The sequence below is a fragment of the Arvicanthis niloticus genome, chromosome 8 (assembly GCF_011762505.2).
Source record: "Arvicanthis niloticus isolate mArvNil1 chromosome 8, mArvNil1.pat.X, whole genome shotgun sequence".
Classification (NCBI taxonomy): domain Eukaryota; kingdom Metazoa; phylum Chordata; class Mammalia; order Rodentia; family Muridae; genus Arvicanthis; species Arvicanthis niloticus.
In genome coordinates this window covers 86,422,285-86,440,262 of record NC_047665.1, presented here as the reverse complement: position 1 = coordinate 86,440,262, position 17,978 = coordinate 86,422,285, and the positions used below count along the sequence as shown (strand labels likewise).

General features: G+C 49.0%; 1 protein-coding gene and 1 pseudogene across 6 annotated transcripts in view; one reads left to right on the top strand and one right to left on the bottom strand.

Annotated features, from left to right (window-relative positions):
• The window catches only part of Smarca4 (SWI/SNF related BAF chromatin remodeling complex subunit ATPase 4), an 86,187-nt gene that overhangs the window by 47,247 nt on the left and 20,962 nt on the right, over positions 1 to 17,978 (top strand). For 3 of the 6 annotated variants that reach the window (XM_034510593.2, XM_034510589.3, XM_034510587.3), the window contains exons 17-29: positions 1,377 to 1,443; positions 3,024 to 3,134; positions 4,460 to 4,702; positions 6,285 to 6,398; positions 6,778 to 6,885; positions 7,706 to 7,792; positions 9,253 to 9,299; positions 10,281 to 10,447; positions 12,219 to 12,382; positions 14,634 to 14,861; positions 15,136 to 15,234; positions 15,499 to 15,576; positions 16,098 to 16,316. In XM_034510593.2, coding sequence (XP_034366484.1) covers positions 1,377 to 1,443; positions 3,024 to 3,134; positions 4,460 to 4,702; positions 6,285 to 6,398; positions 6,778 to 6,885; positions 7,706 to 7,792; positions 9,253 to 9,299; positions 10,281 to 10,447; positions 12,219 to 12,382; positions 14,634 to 14,861; positions 15,136 to 15,234; positions 15,499 to 15,576; positions 16,098 to 16,316 — 1,732 coding nt within the window. The remainder of the gene's footprint in view (positions 1 to 1,376; positions 1,444 to 3,023; positions 3,135 to 4,459; positions 4,703 to 6,284; positions 6,399 to 6,777; positions 6,886 to 7,705; positions 7,793 to 9,252; positions 9,300 to 10,280; positions 10,448 to 12,218; positions 12,383 to 14,633; positions 14,862 to 15,135; positions 15,235 to 15,498; positions 15,577 to 16,097; positions 16,317 to 17,978) is intronic. The other 3 variants (XM_034510591.3, XM_034510592.3, XM_034510590.3) reach the window with 1 other exon arrangement.
• LOC117714494 (U6 spliceosomal RNA) lies at positions 17,449 to 17,547 on the bottom strand (annotated as a pseudogene).

Sequence of the window (17,978 nt, the reverse complement as noted above, 5' to 3'; positions counted from 1 at the left end):
TTATACCAGGTAGCTCAGCCAGGGCGTCTGGCTGGTACTCCCTAAGAGCTAGGCATGGGGTGGGCCCAGGAGCTCCCAGTGCTTTCAAGCACCCAAGCTCCTGAAGTGTTCTGTTTTCTTTCTTTCTTTCTTTCTTTCTTTCTTTCTTTCTTTCTTGTTTTTTTTTTTTTTTTTTTTTTTTTTTTTTTTTTTTTTAAGACAGGATTTTTCTGTGTGGCTCTGGCGGTTCTGAAACTCACTCTATAGACCAGGCTGGCCTTGAACTCAGATCTGCCTGTGTCTGCCCCTTGAATGCTGGGATTAAAGGCATGTGCCACCGCCACCTTTAAAAAAAAATTTATTTATTTATTTAATGTATATGAGTACACTGTCTCTGTCTTCAGACACAGCAGAGAAGGCATCAGATCCCATTACAGATGTTTGTGAACCACCATATGGTTGCTGGGAATTGAACTCAGGACCTCTAGAAGAGCAGCAGTCCTCTTAAACACTGAGCCATCTCTCCAGCCCCCACCATCATCATCTTTAAATGTTGTTCTTGTTTACTCTTACTTAGTGACAGCCATCTGTAGGTTACTTGCCTATGGGTACAAAGTGATTATACCATTTCTATCATCTCACCTGGGTTGCTAAAAGGATGACAGAGTAAAGGGTGTAAGTTAACCTTTTGCCAGTGTGATGTCAGCAGCTTGAACTGTCATTAGATGGAATTCTGTTAAGTAGTAGCCAGAAAGTCTAGGAGTGGAGTTTTGGGGAAGAAAACCAAGAGTGGGGAGAAGGTTCTCTCTTGAGCTATAGCCAGCTTCTCTCCCCTGCTCAGCCTCCTAGGATTCTCCAAGGGGGAAGACTCTGTGGTCCTCAAGACCTGTCCTGAGAAAGGTCTTAGTTCTGGCACTCCCCTGTGCTCCTGGTCTCTGCTTACCTTCTGCTCACTCTCTTCTATTCCTTCTGGGTCATTTATAGCTTCCATTTTCAGTCTAAGGTAGTCGTAGGATCACCATGTCTCATGCCCCATTTGTTACAACAAAGTCCCATTTGTTAAACCCTTCGCTGGCCCTGGGAGGCAAGCCACATATGCTGCAGTACATCTTTAGCATATTATATATTCACTCACCAAGGAGCCTGTGAATCCCCACTAGGGCTGGCTTCCTAAGACCCACTCCTGGCTCTGCCCTGGGCCAGCTGTACCAGTACCATATCTTTCCTACCTGGAGCAGGGTGTCTTTCCTCTTTGGCTGCTGCCAGTCGCACCCTCCCCACTCCTGTGCACAAAGTTCCCATTGGACACAGAGTTTACTACGGCAGTTTAAAGACCAGGCCTGTTGGCTTCACTTTTGCCTAGCATAGAACTTGACCGTCTCTTCCTTTCCCTTCAGGACGCTGTCAAACTGGGCGTATGAATTTGACAAGTGGGCCCCCTCTGTGGTGAAGGTTTCCTACAAGGTATGTCACAGGTGTCCTCTAACTTGTTAGGTCTTGACCTAAGAGGGTGAAGGTATTCAAAGAGAGAAGCCAATGTGTGTTAGAGGCACAAGGCTCCTAGGCCTGGTGCTTATTTGATGCACAGGTAGTCTTAGTGGTAGCGTAGAACAGGTAGTTTCTTATTTTGAGGCTTACTTTTTTAAAGTCAAAATCAAATGTTTCATTTGTGGAACATTGTTTCAACAGTATATATCTTAGTATACATAACAGACTAGAAGATTGTCTTCACTAGAATTCTGGTTTAAACCCATTTCTATATGAGGACAGAATGAACGTAGACCATTGGTGTGGCATGTTGGGGGCCAACTTTTAGCAGAAAGCGGCTATCAGCTTTGCAGCCATCTTGAGCCATATACCCTGACATGAGACTTGGATTACAATAGCCTACAACAGCTGAGCACTCTCCGATAATCTTGGTTTAGATACCTTGAGATTAAAGGTGTGTGAGATTAAAGGTGTGTGAGATTAAAGGTGTGTGACTTAAGAGTATGACTTAGAAGTATAGAGATCAGAGTTAGAGACAAGACCTAAGGGCATGATTAAAGGTGTAACTTAGAGGCGTGGCTTAGAAGTAAGGCATAAAAGGCAGAGGCAGACAGTAGGATTCAGACATTAGGGAGACTATAGAGAGAGATTCATACACATCAGACATTAGGTAGAGTCTGCCGTCACCCTCGCTCTTGCTGAACCCCGACCTGCAGACCGGAGCGGCAACTTTGGCTGGGATACAGTGGCTGCCCAAACGTGGGTCGGCCCAGGCCTCAACATTTTGCCTGGGCTGCAACATTTATTTTGGCCACCCCAACTTGGGGCTAGTGCGGTCCCCAACAGATTGTCTTCACTAGAATTCTGGTTTAAACCCATTTCTATATGAGGACAGAATGAACGTAGACCATTCTGGTTTAAACCCATTTCTATATGAGGACAGAATGAACGTAGACCATTGGTGTGGCATGATGCTGGGTGTCCTGGGTACCTAGCCAGACTTGTGCCAAGCATCAGGCCCAACTTAGATAAATGCTCAATGCATTAGGAAGGAGCTTGCAGCCGTCGGATGTGGACATCAGAAACTGAGGTGGAAAGGATACCAGTCCACCAAGGCATACCACTGTTTACTTCTGCCTCAGACTCTTTATCCTGTGCCTGTGGTGTAAGGATGTTGTTGCTGTGTGCAAAAGTTTGATGTGTCTAGAAAGTAGTCATGGAGGAGACTGAAGAATAGACATGCGTAAGGACCAGGCAGTGAGGAGAAGGCCAAAGTTGGCTTTTGCCAGGTGAAGGAAGGGCCCTGTCTCCCAGGATAGAGGTTCAAGTTTGGGACTAGGAAGAGGGAAGTTGGTCAGACCCTAGAAGTGGCTGAGGATGGTGCTGGCAGCACAGTTCCCAGGATCCTCTGCGTCCACTACTCTGCTGCAGCTGGTGTTCTGCATGGCTTGTCAGAGCATACTGGCAACCTTGCCCAGCATCATCCCAGGCTGCCCAGCTTTATTCTTCAGGAACACTATTCATAAGTCAAAACTGTTTACATCCTGTCTCTACAGGGCTCTCCAGCAGCAAGACGAGCTTTCGTCCCCCAGCTTCGCAGCGGGAAGTTCAATGTCTTACTGACCACCTATGAATACATCATCAAAGACAAACATATCCTGGCCAAGGTAGCGTGTCCTCATGTAAAACACAGCAGGCCAGGGGCTCGGACTGTCTAAGGATCTTGATGCCTGATATCATACCTATGTCATATCCCCTAGCAAGTTAGCCCTCAGCACTTAGAACATAACACAGCTGGTATGTACTTGTATAAGGAAGGCTTGCCCTGGCTCCCTCAGCATCCAGACCGGGCCCTAGTTCAGGTTAGGATCCCCCATAGAACCTTAATAAGTGCCTCTCACCCATCTTCTAGGACCTCTGTGCAGAGAGACTTTTCTTCACAGTGTCTCCCGATCATGAGTGACCTTTCAGGTTGAGACAAGGCCTTGTATGTGGTCCTGGTGGGCCTCTCCTTGGGGCTTGGGCTCAGGGAACATTGACTGTGGGTTTTGGAGGACTCTGGGGGAAGCAATTGAGTATGAGCAGTGAGTGCGTGCTGGGGCTGGAATGGGTCCTTGTCCATGGAGGCTATGGCCTTGCCTGATATTATTGAGAGCTGTAAGTAGCATGAAGTTACCCAATAGCTCTGCCCATGTGTATGGTCTTAGTGTGGACTGGGATGGAATCTGAGGGGCAGGACTGGGCCCCCTGGGCTGGTTTTCCAACAATGTGTTAAAGAGCTCACTTCAGGATGGGGGCCTTCTCCCATAGTCACATTTTCCTGCACAGTGCCTAGCAGTGTGTGCATTCACTGCAGGTCCCTAGGCTGACAGGTGAGTATACCTAGATCCCAGGAGTTGGCCCACTGTAGTGTATCCATCCATAGGCCACCACTTGTAGTGCAGTTCAAAACCACACCCACCTCGAGCCACCCATGGGGCCCTGATAACAGCCTTGCTTGCTAGCAGTGGTTCACGTTGACATAAATAAATGCTGAGCTTTTGTATCTTCAAATGGACAGGCCTGTTCTGAGTGATGGAAGTCCTTATGGTCACAGGAGACCTAACTGGGAATTTTCCTGTGGTTCCTACCTGAAGCCTAACATTCTCTGTTCTTGTCCTTGGGGTCACTAGCAGACTCTGGGGAGGAAAGGCCTGGCACTGCCCCTTCCTGGAAGCCACATTCAGATTGCTTGTATGCCACGTGCTCCACAAGCAGTGTGGCTGCTTGTGGCCAGTGTTCCAGGTGCCTTCCTGGGGGCAGCGTGCTGGGCACTATTCCCTGTTGTTGTTTGGAAAGCCAGAGTACTTTTAACCCTGTACCTCTGACAGCGTGGCCTTGGTTCAGCTGCACTTCATGCATTGGAGAGTTTGTGTCTGGTGGCTCCTCCTAGACGTGCTGGTCACTTTGCAGCCCTGCTGCCTCCTCTCACCACCTCTTCTTGGCCTTGCAGATCCGCTGGAAGTACATGATCGTGGATGAAGGCCATCGCATGAAGAATCACCATTGCAAGTTGACGCAGGTCCTTAACACACACTATGTGGCCCCTCGGCGCCTGCTTCTCACAGGCACACCACTGCAGAACAAGCTGCCCGAGCTCTGGGCACTGCTTAACTTCCTGCTCCCCACTATCTTCAAGAGCTGCAGCACCTTCGAACAGTGGTTCAATGCACCCTTTGCCATGACTGGAGAGAAGGTACGATTGTTTGGGGTGGAAAGTGGCCTCTGAGGAGCCATCCCTGCTCAGCCACCCTGGGACTGACCATGTGTGCTCACTGGCCACATAGCAGAGTCTGTGCTGCCAGAGCAAGCAGCCCCCACGTCTTCAGCAGGGCAGAAACCAGATGTCCCAGTAGCAACTATGGATCCTTCACAAGGATCAAGTCTTGCCATTGAGAGTATTGGAGAGATGAGAAAGTTTAGTTAAGACATCTGTGGGGCCAGGCTTTGACATTGTTTATAAAGAACTCTACAGTTACCATCTTGTACACATGCTATATGGTGGGACTAAGTCCAAAAGCCATGTTGTCCATATTGTGTGAGGGCAGGTCTCTCCGGTGAAGAATCTGAGGCTTCTAGTCCACAGTACTGGTGTTGGTGGGTTTTGAAGCAAGCCATATGCATTGGGAAGGGTTAAACAACTAGTCTGTGAATCTGGGCAGAACCCAGAGGCTGATGACAGCTGGTATTTGTTCCCCTTCACCATCCTCAGGTCTTAGGAAGGTATCCATTGCTCTCATCCACAAGTCCCCCATCCTCCCTGGAGGCATGCTGAGGCAAACAGCCCCTGTGAAAGGGACACTGATTTTTTTTTTTTTTCAATCCATGTAACAAAGGAGGTTTTTCTCTAAGGCTCCATTCCCAGAGGCAGGGCCCAATGCTATTATTTGTGTTTCTCTTCCTCCAAGCCAAAGCTCTAAAAGGGATGATCAGAGCACAACAGAAAAGCTCAGGCCCATGCCATCTTAGTTGCCTCTCCTTCCTGGTTTTCACTTCAGTGGAGCTCTAGGAGCTGGGCTTGATGGCACAGGGGCAGGCAGATCTCTGAGTTTGAGGCCAGCCAGGGCTACACATACAGAGAAACTCTGCATGGAAAAACCAATCACTCGATCAGTCAAATACAAATAAGTGGATCTCTAGCTAACAAGACAGCTCAGCAAGTAAAAGCACTTGCTACCAATCCTGATGGTTTGAGTTTAAGGCCCAGGACCCACAAAGTGGAATCTGAACCAACTGTGACCTCCTCAGGGTGTGTCTACCCCCAAACACACACAAATAAGTAAAGAGAAAAAAAAAACATTTTAAATGCTAAACAGTGTAGCCTTGAAGCAGAAGAGCAGTGCCCTGGATAAGCACTGTTTCTTAGGCAATAATTCCTCTGAGGTCAAGAGAGGAAGATGTGTCCCTTGATGTCAGTGCAACCTTTGTCATGATCAGACCATCTCATAATTCCCCAAGTTGCCTGACTTTAGTCAGCTGATGCTGTGGTTGTAAACACTGAATTGATAATGCCTAAGGGAGACCTAGCAGCCAACTGTCATATGTGTTCTTGGTATGAGGTTCAGTCATAAGTTTAGCATGGTACCTGGCCATAAGTCTTTTTATAAATTACACAAAAGGCAGCAGATTTTCAATTTCCCCGAGGATGAGGGTCTTCCTCTTCTCCCAGAGGGCACACAGGTACCAAGTGACCATTGCTGTCTGTGACACAGCTGCCCTTCCCTTGCCCTGCCTCCCTCTTTTGGAGGCAGTGTTATAATTTACTGTCTGGCTCCCAGGTGGACCTGAATGAGGAGGAGACCATCCTCATTATTCGTCGCCTACACAAGGTACTGCGGCCCTTCCTGCTGCGGCGGCTCAAGAAGGAAGTTGAAGCCCAGCTCCCTGAGAAGGTTGGTGTTGGCAGAAGCCTTGGGTGCCATTTGCAGGGCTGTTTCCAGAGTGAGGGCAGTCAGGTGATCCTTCCCTGGATCTGCTCCACAGAATTGGAGTGGTGACTGATACCACTGTGCAGCAAAGCCAGGGCCTGTGTCAGACCCGAGCCCTGTCACTCATGTTTGCTGTGTTCTTGCCCAGACTCATGTCCACAGATACAGGCTAGGGCTCAGGTTGGATCTACTGAATATCCTCTTCTTCCCAGATCTCCCCATTTTGAGGGCTCTTCCCTCTTACCCCATGTCCTAATCAGAGTGCTTGTCACAAGACTCCACTTGGTGGCACAAGCAGCCCAGTCTAAGCCTGTATGGCCTGAGAGTGTTCTTTGCTCCACAGGTAGAGTATGTCATCAAATGCGACATGTCAGCCTTGCAGCGTGTGCTCTACCGTCACATGCAGGCCAAAGGTGTGCTGCTGACAGATGGCTCTGAGAAGGACAAGAAGGTTTGTTCCAGGTCCCTGTTTCCCCATTTCATGATTGTCTAAAAGGTAGATCAAGAGCACCATGGAATTGGAGATTGAGCACTCTGCCCAGGAGCCTTCACCTGGCTCTGGTCCCTCGGCATTCACACGGCCACACAGTAATGCTGGTTATCGGTTGAGGATGCTTACCAGGCTGCTTTTTGGAGTTCCCCTTGTCTAAAACACTGCCTTCCTCGTGACAGCAGGAAACACAGGGCTAACTAATCCAGAGTTGGAATATTACTAGGGAGCTTTACTTACCGAGCAGCTGAAGAGCCGCCTTATCCATCATGGCTTCTGCACCCTTCCTCTTGTTATTATTACTGAGGGTATCCAGATGTTGGAAAGAGTAGGACGCGGAAGCCACGGCTCTCTTGGGAGCATTCAAGAGTGTCATCCTCCACCTCCTCTAAGCAGGCCTGGGCTTATCCCCCAGGGAAGTACCCGTTTCTGCAGTCTGTACCCAGCACCCCAACCATAGCCTTAGGTGTATTTCTGTTGTTCAGCCCCTTTCTTACTGTGTGTTGAAGCATTGTGCCCTTGCTCCCCTTCCTAGTACAGATCACCACGTCCCTCTTTGTGTAGCTGTACAGTGAGTTTGCCACGCTTGCTTCCATTCATCCCTTGTGCCAGTTAGTCTCTTAGGACTTCTCAGAGACATCCCCCTCCCCCAATACTGCCACAAAAATAACCACCAGCTTGCTCTGGGCCCTTCTACTACCACCCTGCCCAATCCCCTGCCCACCTCCATCTTGCCCCAAAGGCAGGACTCCATTTTGGACCATCTCATGTGCCTCTGCAGGGCAAAGGTGGCACCAAGACACTGATGAACACTATCATGCAGCTGCGCAAGATCTGCAACCACCCCTACATGTTCCAGCACATCGAGGTATGGCCACAGCCCCGTGACCTGGCTCTTGGAGGTGGAGCTGGGCCGCTTGTTCCTGATGCCTGTGGCATGTGCATGCATATATGTGTAGGCCAGAGGTTGGTGCCCTCTACTAACCTCTGCCTACATTTTCAATGAAAGATAGTGTCTTTCATTGAACTCGGAGCTCATTAACTTTTTAGACGTGGCTAATGAGCTCCACAGATCTGTTTTTCTCCACATAGTTCTGGGGTTGCTCACTTCAGCCAGCAAGACTGGCTTCTACTAAGTGCCAGGGATCTGACTCAGGTCACCATGAGTACAGCAGGGCGTTAAGGGACAAAGGTATCTGTCTCCTCAGTCCTTAAGCTGTTCTTAAGAACAGCTAAGGAGCTGGGCATAATGGGCTACTTCTTTAGTCCCAGCACTTGGGAGGCAGACCTGAGTAGATGTGTGTGAGTTCCAGGACAGCCAGGGCTAAGTAGGGAGACGCTGTATCAAACAAAACAACAAAAAAGGCAGCCAGGCATGGTGCACTCAGGAGGCAGAGACAGGTGAATCTCTGAGTTAAAGGCCAACCTGGCCAGGCGGTGGTGGCACACGCCTTTAATCCCAGCACTTGGGAGGCAGAGGCAGGCGGATTTCTGAGTTCGAGGCCAGCCTGGTCTACAGAGTGAGTTCCAGGACAGCCAGGGCTACACAGAGAAACCCTGTCTTGAAAAAAACAAAACACAAAACCTCTGTTCTTGGGGCTGGAGGAATGGCTCAGCAGTTAAGAGCACGGACTGATCTTCTGAAGGTCCTGAGTTCAGTTCCCAGCAACCACATGGTGGCTCATGACCATCTGTAATGACCTTTGGCCTACAGACACACATGTAGACAGAACACTGTATATATAATATATAAATCTTTTTTAAAAAGTTACTGAATTTATTTTGTATTTAAAATTATTTATTTTGTATTTAAAAAATACAAAAGGTATTTTTTGTGGGTTTGGGACTCCTTCCTTGGGAAGTGTTCTCACTCCTGAGGTTACACATGTCTGTGTCATGTCTTCCTACCCCCAGTTTATGAAGTGCTGCCATGGACAACATAGTCAAGTCTGTGACCACAGTCATCAGAGTAACTGCTTTTGGAGAATCTGTACTCTTCCTCCCAAAATGCAAGCATGTGTTTGTATTCTTAGTGTACAGTTTCAGAGTCGCTCAAGACCTCTGATGCCTTAGCGTTCCTGTTTCAGGGTAGTCTGAGGTGTCTAATGTCACACAGTCTTCTTCCCACCCTTCACAGTAAAAGCACGAGGGTTGGCATTGGTGCACTGAGTCCAAGCTGGACATTCACATCTGGACTCTCTGCAACTGCTGGCTGCAAATAACTACCAGTGTGACCTTTTAGTCCTCTGCAGTAGTTGCCTGGACCATGGGCTTGACTGGACATTCCCTTCCTGCCTTGACACTGATCCATCTCTTGTCCTGTTGCAGGAGTCCTTTTCTGAGCACTTGGGGTTCACTGGCGGCATCGTGCAAGGGTGAGAAGCTTTCCAGCTCTGAGAGTGGGTAGCAGTCTGTCGGGGGTAGGGGGTATAGTCTTGTTCAGTGTCTTCATTGCTGTGGTTAGCATTTATCTGCTATCTGGGGCCTCCAGACCTTAGCTCCACTGCCCGCAATTTCTGTTACTCCTGAGCCTCCATTTACCTATTCTACCTTTTGATACCCTGTGAGCACCTTTCCTACAGCTTCAAGTTCAGGCTCCACTTCTTTCTCTTGGGTGGTTGGGTCACAGATTCAATGTGTGAACTAGGCTATAATTGGAGTCCTTGTGCTTCAGCCTTCCACGTGCTAGGACCATAGGTGTGTGATACCATGTTTGGTTCCAGATCTCACTTCTATAAGCCCATGGTGTTGGCCTTGCATGCCATCTCTAGAATATCACCATGTGCCTTTTTCAGACATTCTTGAGGCCACATTTCCAGCCCTGCAGTGTTTACCTATAAGGGCATGGCATGTGATTAGGAAAGTGATAGTGCTTTTTCTGCACTGGAGACTGGGCCCAGGCCCTCACTGTCCTAGACAAGTGCTTCACTATCATATGCAGGATTCTTTAGTCTATAGTTCGTTCCTATTATGAGCTGTTCTAATGTTACGGTGTTGGACCCACCAACCTCGGAGCAGCTCAAGCTTGGCCCTGGAGCTTCATATAGGTTCTAGGGCTGAACTCAAGTCAGCAAGTTTACAGGACAAATACTTTACTCCTGAGCCAACTCCCCAGCCCACTGGGCATCATGTCTGATCTTTTTTATTCTACTTGTGACCTGGTGAAATGGCATGTACATATGTGGTCACTGGTAATATACCCTGTCTAAGAGTGACCTGAGTTTAGCTGTAGCTATGGGTGGGCCTGCTTGGGAAGCCACTTCTTTCCTTGAATCTGCCCAGCAGCCACATCTCTGTGAGCTCACAGGTGTGTGACTGAGGAACTGAGTGTTTCCCTTCTTCCCTCCATGGACTAGATTGGACCTGTACCGTGCCTCAGGGAAATTTGAACTGCTTGATAGAATTCTACCCAAACTCCGTGCAACGAACCATAAAGTGCTACTCTTCTGCCAAATGACCTCCCTCATGACCATCATGGAAGACTACTTTGCATACCGTGGCTTCAAATACCTCAGGCTTGATGGTGAGTAGATGACAGTTCCAGCAGGAGATATTCATTCCTGACCTCGTTAGATGGACTTGAAGTCCAGTGTATACACTGAACCTGAACATCCTAGCTGCTTGGAACAAGGAGAGCCTGAAGGAGGGCCCGAAGATGTTCAGTCTCCTTTTTGCTGGTGTCTTTACTGTCACTGCAGTGCTGTATTCTGTCGTGTGGGTTCTCACAGTCCCATTTCAGCTTAAATTACACAAGTTGTTGTCACGTGTGCATGAACATAAGAGTCCTGCAAACATGGAACCTTGAGAGTTCTCTGGCTCCAGTAGAGCTGCACCTACATGCAGCTCTCCTCCATTCTTGGCCTCATCCTTAGATAGGCTCTAGTACTGCTGTGTTAGGAACAGAAACACCAAGCTTTCCCCCCAGCTCCCAGCCAGCTGTCTTACCCTGAACTACTTTGCCATGGCCTCTTAACTGGCCTGCTCCAGAGCTGAATGATGCTCTCTTGCAACAGGACCCTGGCCTGCTTGCAGCCAAGGTCCCGCACTGCCCAAGAGGCTCTGTGTACCAGTTGCCACAGTATGTCTTTCCACCTTCCCTGATCTCTGCAAGATGCTTCAGGGAGCAAGAGGCCAGCATTGTTATCAGAACAAGTGATCGGGGAAGCCCTGAACTCAGTGTCCCACATTGTTATCCTGGGAAGACAGACTTGAGGACCTCAGAACCAGCAAGATTTAGCAGCTTTCTGTTTCCCTCACAGAGCCTTTACTGGGCTCGGGAGCTGGATGTGCCTTACTCAAGACCTCTGCCTCCCCTGTCCCATCTCCCTACTCCATCTTAAAGATGTTTCAGGGACTACCAACCTGGGCTTGGTTGCTTCATCTTTTTGTCTGATTCTGTGGAGCATCATCTAGAACATGCTGACCAGAACTCCCATAACATCCATCTGGCCTCAGCCCCTCCTTAGAATGCTCCAGGGCCACCTTTCTACATCCTGTTCTATATGTTCACATATCTCAGTGGTGACCAAACATAGCTGAGGTCCAAATGGCTGGACCTCTTTCACTGCCTCTCCTGTCTGTGTGAGCACCAGGTCCTACTTTATGCAGTCCCTGTCTGCTCAAAAAGGAGCCTAAGGACTTTTGTCTGTTTGGTTGCCACTGTGTGTGTTGCATGTGGTGTTAAGGTGACTGATAGCATAGCTGCTTAGGGAGCAAGGCAGAAGGTTAAGGACACAGTGTGACAAGTGTGAGGTGTGGGCCTATTAGCCCTCTGTGAGCTGGAAGCCCAAGAAAGGCTACGTGGTTACAGCTCGTATGCATAGATTTTTCTCTAAGCTAGCCACACTTACTGCAAGAGAGTTAAGGGTGCATGCCAGCCCTGTGGCTAGTGGTTCATCTCATCACACTGGGCCACTAATGCAATCCTCATCAGAGTATTGCTTCAGCCTTGTAAACTATGTGGTATCTCTCTTCATATAGGACAGAGTAAACAAGTGTCAGGAAGCATTGTACCTAGAGATGGCAGCCCAGGAGCCTGCCAGCATCTTCTTCTTCCAGTGCCTTGTGTTTTTCAGGAGACAGCTGATCTGTAGCCCCCCCCCCCCCCCCCCCCCGTTTTTATCTCCTGAGTGTGGTAGCATTTAGTAATGATGAGCTGTACCTCCAAGTCACTGTCTATAGAATACGTCTGTGGCTTCTGTGACCTGCAATACCATCCCTGATGCCAGTGCACAAGCTCTGTTGGATCTCCCACTCCTGTCACCCTCATAACCCTCTTCTCCTGTGCCTATCAGGAACCACAAAAGCAGAAGACCGAGGCATGCTGTTGAAAACCTTTAATGAGCCTGGCTCTGAGTATTTTATTTTCCTGCTCAGTACCCGTGCTGGGGGGCTGGGCCTGAATCTGCAGTCAGCTGACACTGTGATCATCTTTGACAGTGACTGGAATCCCCACCAGGTAAATGCACTGGCAGAGGAGAGAGGCTATCTCCTATCTTAGTGTCCACTGCCTCCCTGATGTTCTCCCTGTCCCGGGAGCAGTGACAAGTACGTTCATTAATCCACAATGGTCATGTTTCCTTTCTGCTTTTCAAAGTGGAAATGACCTCACACCCTGACTTGAGGAGAGCTCTTTCCAATGATCATATTTTTATTCCTAGGTATATATGGGCAATGGACAACTCAGGGATAGTTGTCTGTACGTCTCACCCACATACGTCTCCAGGCTCCATCCTTAACATTACAGTAACCATATGGTTCTTGGATTCATAGCTGAGGAAAATGTAGGAAACAGGCTAGTGTACGTTACTGATGATTACCTGTCATGGGGATGCAGCCCTTCCAGACCTGTCCTGTATTCCACACACAGTCCTGCTTAGTGAAGCCAGACTCTGGCGACTCTGCTCATGACCTCTTCTTGCTCCCTTCCCATATTGGCCCTGTGGCCTCTGCCAGAAGGTATAATGGGGTGCTGATGTGTGCATTGAACAGCTGGAAGATGGGTAGCAAACTCGCCCTGTCTCCTCATACACTTACGCCATATGGGTTCAGTTTGTGATGCACATGCTAGTGTACCAGGTGAACCGGTGTCCCCATTTCTATCATCACTCTCCATCTGCCGGGCACACACCCCGATGTTGTGTTTGGTGTGTACTGCTATGTTCCTGTGCCATTTAGCAGTCATTCATTGCCTACCACCTCTCCAGAGGAGATAGTAATAAAGACAGCTATTTGACTGTTGCCTCTGCTTCAAGGTGTTCCAGAATCTAGCAGCTCTGAGACATTTTTCCTCCAGCCTAATGGGCAAGTGTCTATTTTCTGTTTATTCAATGACCATTAGCCCCAAAGAAACTTTGTTGTTGCTCTTGGGACACTTTTGCAAGGACCCTGTAGTCCCAACAGTTTCTCCCCCTATGGGTTGTGACACCTTGGGGGCCACTTAAGACCATCAGAAAACACAGGTATTTACATTATGATTCATAATGGTAGCAAAATGCTCTGAAGTAGCAACAAAAAATTGTATGGTTGGGGGTCCATATGACCCCCAACATGAAGAACTGTATTACAGGGTCACATCGTTAGGAAGGCTGAGAGCCGCTGCCCTAGTCCTATCAGCTTACATAAAACAAGTGATTGCCAGTGATAAGGCATTGCCTTCACAGGCTGGCCATGCACACTGATAACCTCTGGTATGCCCTTGCCCCAGCCTGCCAGATCTAGTGGTAATTATCCATCTGATGGCTAAATGGCCTAGGTGGTCACTGTGTCAATCCTGTGATAAATCAGTGTAGTTTCTGCCCAGATGCTGATGGGCTATTTCCTAAAGGGTAGTTAGGTAACAACAGTCGAGCAGAAGCCAGTGCAGAGCCAGCAGGAACACATCATCAGTGCCAGCCTTGACAGCAAGCATCCTGATGTACCTGGGGACCAACTGTCAAACAGTCCCTTCTGTTCCTATGATCACACATGAGTCTCAAATTGAGAAACATTGTTGACACTCAGCCTGCCTACACAGCTCATGGCCCAAAGAGAATTTCAGACACTTTGCTAGAAATGGCAGAAATACTGTTGGCAGCTTCACTGCCACGCTATTAGGAGCTAACTGCTCTATTCCTTATACCATCCTCCTCACACCCATCTGTGCAATCTATACTGAAGCTGAGAGAGCTCCTGTGATCACCATAGCCCCATAAATGTTTGGCTTGGGCCCAGGATTCAAAGAAGTGCCAGAGCCCACAGCTATGACTGACACAGCCATACTGTGGAGCTGTGACAAGGGCTGCCCAGAGTGTTGCCCTAAGAGTTAGAAGTATCCAGGGGCTGGAGAGGTAGTTCAGCAGTTAAGAGAATATACACACAGAGACCAAGTTTGGTACCCAGCATCCAGCATCTCCAATTCCAGATTCTTGGACACCCTCTTCTGTGCCCAGTGGGTACTTACATGCACACACACACTTGAACTTACACATAAAAATACATGTTTTTTTTGTTTTGTTTTGTTTTGTTTTTTTTTTGGTGGAGGGAGGAGCATGTGTATGGAGTATTAATAGGGTCCCAGGACAGCAGGCATCTGCTATGGGTACAAGGCCCTTTCATTCTCCCAGGGACAGGTCACAGGTCCATTCTTGGGTTCCTGGCTTATGAAGCTGCAGGCCAAGGCTAAGCTTGATGTCTAGAATTCCCCAGACTGACCCACCTCCTCTCCCAAGGACCTGCAAGCACAGGATCGTGCCCATCGCATTGGGCAGCAGAATGAGGTTCGTGTGCTTCGCCTGTGTACCGTCAACAGTGTGGAGGAGAAGATACTGGCTGCTGCCAAATACAAACTCAATGTGGATCAGAAGGTGATCCAGGCAGGCATGTTCGACCAGAAGTCATCTAGCCATGAGAGGCGTGCCTTCCTGCAGGCCATCCTGGAGCACGAGGAACAGGACGAGGTGAGCATGGTGCCAGCCTGGCCCAGCGTGAGTGGTGGATGCATGAGGCTTTCGTTTTCGGTTTTGTACCTTTTTTGCACTCTTCGTTTTTGTTTTTGGTTTTTTGGTTTTTTATTTTTATTTTTTTGCGTCCCTTTGGAGTAAAGGGAGTGTGGGCTGAGCAGAAAGAGGATGCGCACTTGCTTTCCCTTTGAAGTGGGTTTTTTTCTAAACTGCTGGTGACAGACGGCCGCATTGACAGCCCTGGAGACTGAAGTCCTGTATTTATCCACAGAGCAGACACTGCAGCACGGGCAGCGGCAGTGCCAGCTTCGCCCACACTGCCCCTCCGCCAGCGGGCGTCAACCCCGACTTGGAGGAGCCACCTCTAAAGGTGAGAGGGGTAGTTCAGTCTCCACGCCCACTCAACTCAGCGTCTTGCTGAGACTGGCCAGCAAGGGCCTGACCCCACAAAGCGTGCGTGTGCTTGTGCGAATGTGTGTGCCTCTTGCTGACGCGTGGGATCCCCCACCGCAGCCAGCCTGGGACCTCCAGCTCATCAGCTCATCTTCGGACGGATTCCGCCGCTCACCTCCGAGCCTGGCCTCCAGCCATCCCAGCCCCACCACAGTCAGACTAAAGCTTTGCAATCTTGTAGGAGGAAGATGAGGTGCCTGATGATGAGACCGTCAACCAGATGATTGCCCGGCATGAAGAAGAGTTTGACCTCTTCATGGTGAGCACCTGGACTGGGACCACATAGACACAGTGATGATAGTGGCATCCTTGTGGCTATTGGAGCTGCTATATGCCTCTTTACAGTTTCCTAATGCCTCCAGCTGACCCTCATGTTATAGAGACAGTGCAGGACACCTCACTGCCATTTCTGTAGAATCTGGGCTGCTTGCCCAAAGGCCCCCTCCTTTACAGAGGAGTTGAATGGACACTGGAGTCCTGAGGGTCGATCTAGGGCCTGAGCTACAGATTCCCCCATGCTGCTAGGTGCTAGTATGAAGTTTAGATGGAATGCTTTCAGTTCCATCTGGATTCAGTAGGCCTGGTATTTTTCCTCTAAGGCTGCCCTGTGGACATACCTGTGTTCCAACTGAGGTCTGCTATAGCAACCAGGTTGAGACAGTCCCTAAACTGAAGCACTGTTAACTCTTCATCACCTAGTGTGCCTGTGAGGCCCATTCTGAAGGCTATTGCTTATTGTGCTAACTGTCTTCTACCTTCTGCCCACCACCCACATCATAGCGCATGGACTTGGACCGCCGGCGTGAAGAAGCCCGCAACCCCAAACGGAAGCCACGCCTGATGGAAGAGGATGAGCTCCCATCCTGGATCATCAAGGATGATGCAGAAGTGGAGCGGCTGACATGTGAAGAGGAAGAGGAGAAGATGTTTGGCCGTGGTTCTCGACACCGCAAGGAGGTAGACTACAGCGATTCACTGACAGAGAAGCAGTGGCTCAAGGTACATGCCTGAGAGGGCTGTGCGCCGCAGACCATGCCAGGCAGGGTTGGGATCAGAGGCCGACCTTCTTGGGTCATCCAAACTGAACCTTCCCTCATTGTTGGCTGCATTGTTGGCTTTCAACACGAGGACGTAGGGACATTTAGTTTCTACCTTTATAGCTGTCACAAGAAAAGAGCCAGCAACTAGTTAGCATGCTACTAGCTCTTGTGAGCTCTCTGAAGTATAGGCGCGCTTACTTTTTTATGAGGTTGACTGATGAGAGAGCCTTATAAACAATCAGCAAATTCCTCTGGAGGTGGCAAGGAGCTAGGCTCCCAGCCTAGCTTTGGAGAAGGCTGAGGTTTCAGGTCCCTGCCTGCAGCTGAGCTGACTGCCTGTCGGCACACAGAGGGGAAGAACACATAGCAGCTGGCCAAACAGCTATAGCTGCACATGGTGAGTGAGGTCATAGCTGAAGAATACCACAGGTCTGACATCAGGACCTGCTTGTTGTTAGCCTTCCACAATCTAGCTCGAAAGTCATGTTGTAAGCACAGCCCAGAACTAGCTATTACAGGAAGGCAGGTGGCAATCCAAGATGATCTGTGTGGTCCTCCTGTGTGGCCAGGTAACCCTGGGAGCTCAAAAGAGCCTCGTCTAGAGCACACCAGGGAAGCCAGTGTGATGGTCGAGGCTCTAATTCTGAGGTTGAGGCAGGAGTTGAAGGGCAACCTGGGTTACATGGCAAGCCCTTGTCAAAGAAAAGAACCTGCCAAGAAGTCAGACAGACTTTGGAATGGGCACTCCTCAGACTCCTCTAGAACCTAGGACAGGAACTCCAGAAGATAGTCCTTTGTGTAGGAAGGCCATCCCACTAAAGGACTTGTCATCTGTTTCACATTTACAAAGCACTAGGAGGCTTTAATTCAAGTCATCACATTTGCCAAGTTTTGTGCACAGGTTTTTGAGGTGGGATTTACATGTCACACATAGCTCCTTTTGAAGGTCCATTGCTAGAGTCAGGCCATCTTCCTGTCATCATTAGAGGAGCCTCACCGTCCCCACAAAGCCCCACTCTTTCTGCTTGCTTCTGTTAACTCCTTTGTTGTCTTACATTGGCAGCCACTAGTGCCCTTGGCAGTTTTTGTTTTTAAATATGGAATATTTCACAGATTTGTGTGTCATCCTTGGCAGGGGCCATACTAAGCTTCTCTATTCCAGTTTCAGTGTATGTGCTGCCAGTGAGCACTACTTAGCATAGTTTTAATTGATGGGTTGGTATACTTTTCGTGTTTTATGTAACGCAGGCTGGCCTTGCACTCTTATCTTCCTGTGTTCTCCCTATCCCACCAAGTGCTCTTATAACAGGCAAGCACCACACTATTCTTCAAGTTATGTAACTGTTGTGAGCATAGCACCTTAATGCTGCATTCTTCAGAGTACTTCATTATTTCTGTCCACCAGTCGGTGGGTCTTGAGGTTGCATTCCTTGAGGGACTGTTGAGGATGATATACGGTGAGCATGTGGCCTGCCTTGCCATCTCTCATAAGTACCTGGGAGTGGTGTCACTAGAACAGATAGCCAGCCACACAGGCCAGTCCTCACTAACACCTGTCAAATCCAGCTTTGGTTGTGTGGTTTTTGTGTTTCTTGCCCATTCCTGTATCTTCTAGAGAAGT